We start from the raw sequence: 10,567 nt of genomic DNA, 5'->3' as shown, positions 1-10,567 counted from the left end.
TATATAATGTGATATTAATTTCAATTTCATCTTGCAGAAGCCATGGGGGGAGGGGAGGGGGAGGGGGGGTTAGGGAGGGGGGGAAAGGGGGAAAATTTGTATTTGAAAAACTTTTTCAATTAAAAAAAAAAAGAATTAATGAACACATACTCTTAAGACAAATCCAGGACAAATAGGTTTGTTATGTATCTTTCCACCTTTATCCCAATTTATTTCCTAGTCACTACGTGCATTGATGAAATGAGCTGTAACTCACAAAAGCTTATGTCTTTTAATAAAATTTGTAAATTTTATTAAATTTTATTAATTTATTATGTAAATTAATAAAATTTGTTAGTAAAAAAGAGGCTGATTTGTTGCCATTAACATACTTTTCCCACCTTCAATGAATACTAAGGGGACAGTTAATTTATTGTACAATAAGAAAGAGTGTTGGTCAATAATTTATTTCTTTTTCTGAAGTTGCTTGTTTCCATGTTTTTTGAAAAACAGATATTAGTTGGTGTGAATTTGATAAGTACAGGAAGTGTTTTGTTTGAAAGTGTAGTCACTTTGGTCCTTCATGTTAAACCTGGAGTAAAACTATTAGATATATATTCACACACATCACTCGATAATGCCTAGTGACAGCTATAACCAGTATCACCAGCCTCATTTTCTATGAAGTTTCAGAAAACTTCCATTCCATTATTTCCTAGAATATTCCTGTCATTTGGTTTTTAAAAATCACATTTTTCACCTAATAAGAGAACCACATCACACAGGAATACACTCAATTCCTTTCATCTGTGTATTTTTTGCTTCTGACGAATATTTTACAGTCAACTTTACCCGATTTCAGCTCCACGAAAACAGTGCCGGTTGACTGATAGCAATCATAATAATGTGATTTATTTTGTATGTGTTATTTATTACTATTACCAACTACGGTAATTGAGTTAATAATGATAACATGGATTTTGAGAGCCTGCCAGACCGATTTAGCTCGAATTAATTTGATCTCCATAAAGAGCACAAAATTTAAACCTTCCACGGTTCCTATGACGACCGCCACGGCGTTCCATCCGGCTACGTTAATTCCCATCTAAAAGATCCGGAAGTGCTTATAGCGGAAGTTGCAAAAGGGTGGAAAGAAAGGGAAGGTAGGTTTTGATCTTGTCTGCTTTTCCCGACGGAGTGTCTCTTTATGTGTGTGTTGGGGGGTGGGGGTGGGGGTGGGGGGGTTGAGGCTAGCTTCTGCATTTTGTTTTTTTTAAAACTGCTTAATGTTCAGAAAGGGAAAGCTACTTAGGGCTGCGAGATTGTGAAGCAGGACAATAATACTACGTAGGCGACCGTTTTGCTATTTGACGTTTATTAATTTATTTCCGCAAAAAAGTATGCACTGAGATGGTCCGGTAACCACATTTTGATTTAGTCCACGGCCATCCAGTAAATATTTTTGTTGTTTCTGCATACAGATTTCAACCCAAGATTTCCCAGTTTAACACTTCAATTGCTGTTGACTAATAAAATAAATTCTGTAGGGAAAAAAGCCTATCAAACTTTATCAGAAAAGGTAGATACAACAGTTATGTCAGGTTGACATGAAAGATAACATAGTTCTGTGTACTTTTGTATAGGAATTGATCATGCTGCATCTAAAGAGAACTACACATAGATTACACATGTACAATAACACAGCCTAAGATTTATTATGGGAAAAGTTGTCAAGAAAAGATGAAAATAATTGTATGATTTACTAGACAATTGCTCAAAGTGCTTAACAAGCTCAAGAAGTACATAAGATCAATAGTTAATATATTAATAATTTGTTGAACCCATTTTCTTTTCAATTTTGTTTCCTGAGAATCAGTTGATCAGTCTGATATTGGAGACTGAGAATCAAATACAGTCAAAATTTTCAAGTATGGCATTCTGTAGACACACTAGTTCCCTTTTTAATTTTCCCAAAGATGTAACTTATTAGCAAGGGCAACAATAAAGCTAATATCTTAATATAAATTGCTATCTAATGTATCTGATGAGGCAAAGACCAGATTAAGGCTCCTGGACGATGCAGGAACCCTAATTTCTTCTTTCCTCTCAGGTACATCCAAATTTGCAATCTATTTGCATTTTCAGAATTCAAGTGAAGCTGTTGAGAAATAAGTTCAATACATAATTTGCATTCCTAGCCCAAGTTCTTTTTCTTTTAAGATGGAACCCTCTTGAATTAGCTGGTCAGTAAGTTTCTAAAGGCTAACCTCCATGTTCTTGAATGTTAGCCTTTAAGTGTATTGTAACAACCTATAAGAATTGATAATGCTATAGGAAGAACAAAAAGTGAATAGTTTCAAGCTTGTTCAAGCACTATACTAAGTCATTATAGAACAGAGACTGAATATATTTAATGATTTTAGATGTATTCAGTGTGTACCTCTAATCCTGTAGTTCTGTGGATTTTGTCTAAACCTGAATATGTTACTATATTTTATATATCAAAGTTGTATATTTTGTAATTTAGTCTGATAAAAATCTTTGATTATCCCCTCATTTATTTTGCCAATGTTAAATGAATAGTTTCTGTATTACTCTGTTCTCTCATTTGGTCCCATATCTCTTCAGGTGAGAATGTAAAAGGTGATGGAATATTAAGAATGCATTCATCTAGCAGAACACTATTGAATCTAGTCCATGTAATATGTTTGTATTTCATTTTTAGAAAATGTATATTTCAAACAATTGAAAAATAGTGTGCTAGTATTCTTATTTCTTTTGTATCTTAAATATTATTTCCTTATTTCTTATATTGTACAATACATTTTTATTTCTTTATTTCTTTCAATTGTAGAAATATTAAACATGGACCTTAACAATTCAGACCCTGCTCCTCATTTAGAGTCTAAATGATCTTTAAAAAGTCATTGACTTTATCAATTAACTTCAGCATGATGGTAAGATTCTGTGGGTGCTGTATTGGCTTTTTTTTTTTGTATTTTAAATAATGCATGGCTAAAAAGGGAGATATAAAGTATTTGTTACTTTTGTTCTTTCCAATTTGATTTCATGTATGGAGCTTCAAAAAGCGGTTCAGAAAATAATGACCATAACCTTGGTTTACTTGTATGCACTAATATCAATAGCCATATTTTTAGTTTTCCAATTATTTCAGTTTTTTGACAGCTGCAGCACATTGCTGGCTCATACTCAAATGGTTCTACTAGGACACTTAGATCTCTCTCACAGTTAGTACTGTTAAGTCCGGTACTTTTTTACTGCCTAAGTCCAGGACCTTACTTAATTACATTCACCATGATTAATACCAGAACTGATCAAAGTCCAAAGGATAATGAAGTGAACATGTTTAACATATATGGGCAGGATCAGGATTTTTTTCCCTCTGACTGTTTTGTTTCTGTTTTTTAAAAAAACAGTATGTTAAGCTATTTTAAAGATGCTTTACAGTTTTCATGTATCTCTTGCTTCAAACAATGCCACTGGCAGTTGTGCTTGGACATTTGACCAGTGGCCTCAAGTTATCTGCCCTTAACAGGGATACTTTGATATATCCTACTTTCCTTCTTTTGTTGTATTACAATCAAATGTAGATTAACTTTCATATTTAAACCAATATTTAAATATTGGTTAACGGATTGCTTTCAGTCTATTCCTAACTTTTTACCCTGAAAACATGCTAAATTCCAGTAGGACTTATCTTCCACCTTGTGTTCATCACCTTTTGTTGATTAATTATAACATTTCATTTGCTCAATTAATTATAATACTTATAGGAATAAGAATATTATTTTCATTTTTGCAGCAGCAGACTTTAGAAGTTGCACTGGATCGTGCGGAGGTAAATAATAGATTATCTAAATTTTACAGGCTTTTCTGATTATAGTATTAGCAGTGGAAAAGACCATTGTTCTATTCATGATAGTTTCATTTAGAAGAATATGAAAAATGTATAATTCCTAAACAATTAAACTGTTTTATTGTAAACATTTAGAATAACATCTACAAGTAGTCCTCAACATATGACCACAATTGACCCCAAAATTTATGTTGTTAAGTGAGACATTTGATAAGTGAGTTTTGCCCCATTTTATGACCTTTCTTGGTATGGTTGTTAAGTGAATAGTTGCAGTTGATAAATTAGTAACACAATTGTTAAGTGAATCTGGCTTCCCCATTGTTTTTGCTTATCAAAAGGTTGCAAAAGGGGATCACATGATTTGGACACAACAATGGTCATAAGTATGAACCAGTTCCAACCATCTGAATTTTGATCACATGATCATGGGGTTGCTACAAAGGTCGTAAGTATGAAAAATGGTCATAAGTCACTTTTTTCAATGCCATTGTAACTTGAATGGTCATTAAATGAACTGTTATAACTCGAGGACTATATGTATTCCCGTTTGATAATGCCTGCTATACTCTGGAAAGATTCAAGAGATGTGTTGTGGTCCGCTGGTGGCCTGCAGAGCTGGCAGCAGAGTCGGGCAGTGAGGAGGTTGGGGAGGAACATGGGCCAGTCCTGGAGTCTGGGGAAGGCTTGGACGAAGGCTCTGCATCAGAGGCGGAGAAAGGGCTATCTGGGAGGTACGTGCTGCCTCCAGAGACTCCAGAGTCGGACCTCAGCGAGGCAGAGGAACAGCGGGAGCCTGTTCACAGTGCGGCATGCGCAGAGCTGCCAGAAGGCAAGAACAGTTAAAACAAAGGGACGATTTGGGAGTAGAGCTTGGAGATGATTGGCCCCTCCCATAAGACTTAAAAGAGGAGCAAAGGCATGTGGGCCTTTGCAGGAAGCAACGTTGTTAATTCTGTTCAGTTTAAATTCTGAAGCTCTGTTTGATTCTGGACTCCGTGTGGCTTTGTCAGTTAGGTCTTTGGCAGCATGTCAAGGGAGATAAAGGTGGGTGATTATCAGCCTTATCCCGAAGGACTCTTTACAACTAATTGTGACTCCTCTGTGAATGAACAGAATTCACAGCTGTTGCAATAAAAGAGGTTTTTGGGACTACTCGTGTATTTTACTGACTCAGTAAAACACACTGGGTCAGAACAAGATATTGTTGTGTTACTGATTACTATAGCTTGATTTTTTTTTAGATTTCTCTGAATTTTTTAATGGAGTTTTTATGGAGAAATAATATACTGCAAAACTCAACAAATGAAACATTAAATTGTCTATGGGAAGTGTAGTTGAGATGAGGATAACGTTAGGCAAAATGCTAAGTATATACAGGTAGTCTTTGACTTACAACCATTTGTTTAGTGATTGTTCAAAGTTACAACAGCACTGGAATTATGACCAGTTTTCACATGTACAATCATTGCAACATCCTTGTGATCACATGATCAAAATTTGGTTGCTTGGCAACTTGCATGTATTTATGACAGTTGCACTATCTTGGGATCATGTGATCACAATGTGTAACCTTCCCAGCTGGCTTCCGATAAGCTAAGTCAATGGGAGAGTCAGATTCGCTTAATGCTGTGTGATTCATTTAATAACTGCATAATTTGCCTAATAACTTCAGAAGTTGCTTAACTACAGCAAAAAAGGTAATAAAATAAGACACAACTTACATAACAACTGCCTCATTTAGCAACAGACATTCTGGGCTCAATTGTGCTCATAAATCAAGAACTATCTGTATTCTATTCCACTTTCCTCCTCAGTCTTATTTGACATGTCAATAAGTGAATTGTGTTCCACAATTATATAAATACTTGAAATTACCTGTGTATTTGTGCATTCCTAATATGTTTTTAACATATTAACATTCATACACTTTTTTTCAGTATATCATTGAAAGTGCTCGCCAGCGGCCTCCAAAACGAAAGTATTTATCTAGTGGGAGGTAAGAAATATTTAGTGCATTTTTCTTACTTTAACAGATGGAAATGTTTACTCAAGAGCTTTTTTTTCTAATTCCAGAAAATCAGTGTTTCAAAAGTTATATGAATTGTATCTAGAAGAATGTGACAAGGAGCCTGAAATAAAGGTAAGTGAAATCTCATTGTCAAATGTCTATTTTATGTTTTCCATAATGGACCAGGAAAGGCTAGTTGCACATAACTATTATGTTTATAGATTGTAGTAGCATTAAAAACATTCAGTGAGATGTCAGCATGGTTGCTTTGTCTTATGAAGAATTTCTGCCCTTGAATGTCCATTCAATTTTTGGAGGTATCAAGAATTGGAGAAAGAGCAACCGCTTGTTAAATATAAAATATGGGAGTATTAGTATCTAAATATGGAGGAGGATGTATTATACTGTTCTCAGGCACCTTTTACACAGGATTAGAACTTCCTATTATTCTACCAAAGTGGCAGTGATCATGTCATATTCAGTTGGTGATTATCAGTTTTTCTGTGCAGGGAACCTTAAACAAATTTCCCCCTTAGTTTTGTTTCAGATCACTCTGAGCTCCACAGGGGCCCTCAACACTAACATATATGGGAAACAGACAAGACACTTCTTTGGCTCCTAGTTAGCAATGTAATTCTCAGGGCAATTTATATTAATCACAGGAATTAGTCATGACTTGTTTGATTACATTTCCTGACTTGTTCCTAATGGAATCGTTAAGTTTGAACAGTATAGTGTAAATATAAATTTACATGAAAATAAACATGGGTGTGTTATTTTGTAAGAAACATTATTTTGGAAGAAATGCTATTATTTTGGAAGAAACATTTGCAACTGTTTTCACAATAAAGCTGCCTTTACTGTGTCTTGTGAACTTGGCCAGTGAGAATATGTTTTCCTAATCAAATAAATTGTAGTCCTTGATCGGTCATTAAGTGGACTACTTGTATTGGCATGAAAGGTAGAAAATAATAAATAGCTTTTATTTGGGGCTGTGTTTGTATGAGTTTTGTGATTGACTTGAAACATTTTAAATATAAATACATAGATTGTACTAATCTAGTTTTGATATTCCTGATTTTCATGAATTGTTGCCCACATTTTAAAGCAGAAGCTGAGACGAAATGTGAATTTGTTGGAGAAGCTAGTCATGCAAGAGACATTGTCATGCCTAGTAGTGAATCTTTATCCAGGAAATGAAGGATATTCCTTGATGCTCAGAGGAAAGAATGGCTCAGGTAAAACAAGCATTGTTGGCTTTTAAATCTTTCTTTGATCTAAATAGTGTCTTTTTAAATAAACTGTGTGCCCAATTATTAGGCAAGTTGTATTTTGGAGGATTAATTCTATTATTAACAACTATAGTGCAATAAATCTCAAACCTGAATATTTAAGAAAGTAATTAGGAAAATATCTATGTGTGCACAATTAGTGTGCAGAATTATTATGCAACTAAATGAAAAATGAAAATTTGTCCATCTCACTTGTTTATTTGTATCTGTTAAAATGAGAATAATAACTCAATATGTACAAATAAACATTTCTGACATTTCAAAAAAAAAAAAAAAATCAGTGACCAATATAGCCACCCTTCTTTTCAAGAACAGTCATAAGCCTTCCATTCATGGAGTCTGTCAGTTTCTTGATCTGTTGACAATCAACTTTTTATGCAGCAGCAACCACAACCTCCCAGATACTGTTCAGAAAGGTGTACTGTTTTCCTTCACCATAAATCTCCTGTTTAAGAAGGGCCCAGAAGTTCTCAATAGGGTTTTAGGTCAGGTGAGGAAAGGGGCCATGTCATTATTCTTTAATCTTTAAGGCCTTTACTGGCTAGCCACACAGTGGAGTATTTCGATGCATGCGATGGAGCATTGCCCTGCATAAAAATCATGGTCTTCTTGAAAGATGCAGACTTTTTCCTGTACCACTACTTGAAAAAAGTGTCTTCTAAAAACTGGCAGTAGGTTTGGGAGTTGATTTTGAGTCCATCTTCAACTCGAAAAGGTCCAACTAGCTCATCTTTCATAATACCAGCCCATACAAGTACCCCACCTCCACTTTGCTTGTGTCTGAGTCGAAATGGAGCTCTACCTGTCACTGATACATCCACGGACCCATCCATCTGGTCTGTCAAGAGTCACTCTCATCTCATTAGTCCATAAAAGCTTTGAAAAATCTGTCTTCAGATATTTCTTGGCCCAGTCTTCCCGTTTCAACATGTGTCTTGTTCAGTGGTGGTTGGGTTTCAGCCTTCCTTACCTTGGCCATGTCTCTGAGCACTGAACACCTTGTGCTTCTGGGCACTCAGGGTAGGTTACAGTTCTGGAATATGATAGCACTGGAGGATAATGGGCTCCTGGTAGCTTCACATTCGATTCTTCTCAAATCTTTGCAGTTAAGATACGTCTTTTTTCTCAACATGTTTCTTGTGACCCTGTTGACTATTTGCAATACAACGTTTGTTGGTTCTGTGATCACGCCCCAATATCTTAGCAATTTCAAGAGTGCTGCATCCCTCTGAAAGACTTTTACAATTTTAACTTTTCAGAGTCAGTTAAATCTCTTATTTGGCCCATTTTGCCTGAGAAAAAGAAACTGCCTAATAATTATGCACACCTTGTTATAGGGTGTTGATCTCCTTAGGCCACCCTCTCCCTCATTACACAAATACACATCACCTGATCTGCTTATATCCACTAAGCATTCAAGTGTATACAGCTTGGAGGTGGAAAATATGCATAAAAATGATATATGGTCAAAATACTTACTTGCCTAATAATTGTGCACCAGTGTAATATTTTGAAGTATTATTATTGGTAGTGGAAGCCTGATTCAAAGTGTATCAGTGTTTCTTTTGTTATGAGTAATAGATGCTTGCTGAGCTTTATTTTGTTTTAAAACAGATTCAGAAACCATTCGACTTCCTTATGAAGAAGGAGAACTACTTGACTATTTGGATGCTGAGGAGCTACCCCCTATTTTAGTTGACCTCCTTGAAAAATCTCAGGTTTGAAAAGAATTTGCACAATTGTTTGTGGATTTTTAATGCCTTTTTGGTGTGATATAATAGCAACCCTACTTATGCATGTATGACAGTCAGTTGGGATATACACAGATATGTAGGCAGTTTGTAGAATAAGAGTGATAGCTGTTAACAGACAAAACTGAACAGAGTAAATCTAGATAAATTGCAACGTCAACAATTGTTCCATGTGGCAAGCCAATTAACAGTTAAACAGGAGAAGAAGATTGCTATTAGTTGTAGCAAGATAGAAATCCTAGTCTGGATTGGCAGTAAAAAAGAGAAACATCCCTGACAAACTCTGTGCATATAAATCTGTATACTGTATCTAAGAGTATGAATGTATGTGTATACATGGATAGGTAAATATAGGCACAGATGAATGTGTATTTTCTTTGTAAAATCAAGACTGTAATTCACCATCTTACGTTCCATATGACCCTAAGACAAAACAGTTTACTTAGATTTCTATAGTTGCTTTAGCGTTAAATATTATTTAAATTGCTGGTAATAATACTAGCAACATTACACTAACCTACTTATTTTCACAGACTCATTTTAGAGTTCACATCAAAACACAGCTAAGGCAAACATAATTAGCATAATGTTTAATGTGACAAGCTATGATTTCTGATTCAGTGAGAAACCATGATTTGAACAATGCTGTGTTTAATGCCTCAGTGAGTATGGTTATGGTTATGGTTATATAAGTTCAATGATAAAACAAAGCAAAACAAAATAGATCAGCAGTGTACTAAGACTTAGTTTCTTATGTTTCCCCTACTTAGTTCCTTATTCTAGGACATTTCCAAATTAAATATTAGAAAGGAATTTATTTTGAACTATTGTCATATGTTTCAAAGCTCATGTCATAATTTGACCAGAATTGTTCCTTAGTTAATATCTGATTTAGAACTTTGAGATTGTCTAAAAAATTTAAAAGCAAGTATCAGTTTTTATATGACTTGGTGCCATCCTTATTCTTCTGATGTATTGATAGAAGATACATTCAACAATTGATCCTAAGAAGTAATGATCATTTTGGTTCTACTTAAGTATAATCAAATTGTTAAAAATCTCTCTATGTTTGGAAAAAACATAATGACTGTGTAAGGCCCGGCATCTTCCCTCTTATTCAAGAAAGTAAAGATTCTTGAAACTTGGCATTTCAAAAGGAACCTTTTATTGAAGGGGGTGATAGCAGGGTGAAAAGAAAACAGGCTCTGAGGGGCCCTCAGGCCATACAGTTAGAATAAAGGAATTATTAGAAACCCCTCCCAACAGTCCAGTGTGGATTCAGCCAATCTGCAGGTGTGAAGATGTTATTGTACCGGCTGCTCTGAGAAAACAATAAGGGAACTTTCTCAGGGTCATCTTCCACCGGCTTTTGAGTGATGCAACCCACATGGCCCTCTCCCCTTACATTCCCCAAAAGGTGCGAAAAATGCCAGGGTGCTTAGGTGCCAGGCTAAAGGTTATAAATCGATAAATTGCAGGATACAGGATATATAGGGAAGAAAGTAATAAGTAAAGAAAGTAATTTAAAATCCCCCCTTCCCCTGAAGAATGGTTGATACATGGATCTGACATACTGCCTCCTTAGAAAAAAGGATAATCCACCTGGAAAGAAACAAGGAAAACATATATAAGTTAAGTTGGTTTGGTTGGGTATTTCAGG

At 35.2% G+C, this 10,567-nt stretch overlaps 1 protein-coding gene across 41 annotated transcripts in view; it reads left to right on the top strand.

The window, feature by feature from the left end:
* The first annotated feature begins 1,048 nt into the window (after positions 1 to 1,048).
* SUPT20H (SPT20 homolog, SAGA complex component) overlaps positions 1,049 to 10,567 on the top strand; it is a 72,449-nt gene continuing 62,930 nt past the window's right edge. For 14 of the 41 annotated variants that reach the window (XR_004590164.3, XR_015732764.1, XM_087888393.1 and 11 more), the window contains exons 1-7: positions 1,049 to 1,142; positions 2,834 to 2,936; positions 3,803 to 3,838; positions 5,794 to 5,852; positions 5,930 to 5,996; positions 6,973 to 7,102; positions 8,771 to 8,874. Coding sequence is in view for 37 of the 41 variants with exons in the window: in XM_087888393.1 (XP_087744519.1) it covers positions 2,889 to 2,936; positions 3,803 to 3,838; positions 5,794 to 5,852; positions 5,930 to 5,996; positions 6,973 to 7,102; positions 8,771 to 8,874 (444 nt within the window). In the remaining 4 variants the exon portion in view is untranslated. The other 27 variants (XR_015732766.1, XR_015732765.1, XM_087888399.1 and 24 more) reach the window with 12 other exon arrangements.

Source organism: Pantherophis guttatus, chromosome 2, assembly GCF_059756535.1.
Source record: "Pantherophis guttatus breed Tessera chromosome 2, ASM5975653v1, whole genome shotgun sequence".
NCBI classification, from domain to species: domain Eukaryota; kingdom Metazoa; phylum Chordata; class Lepidosauria; order Squamata; family Colubridae; genus Pantherophis; species Pantherophis guttatus.
This window is presented reverse-complemented; position numbering and strand designations above follow the sequence as displayed.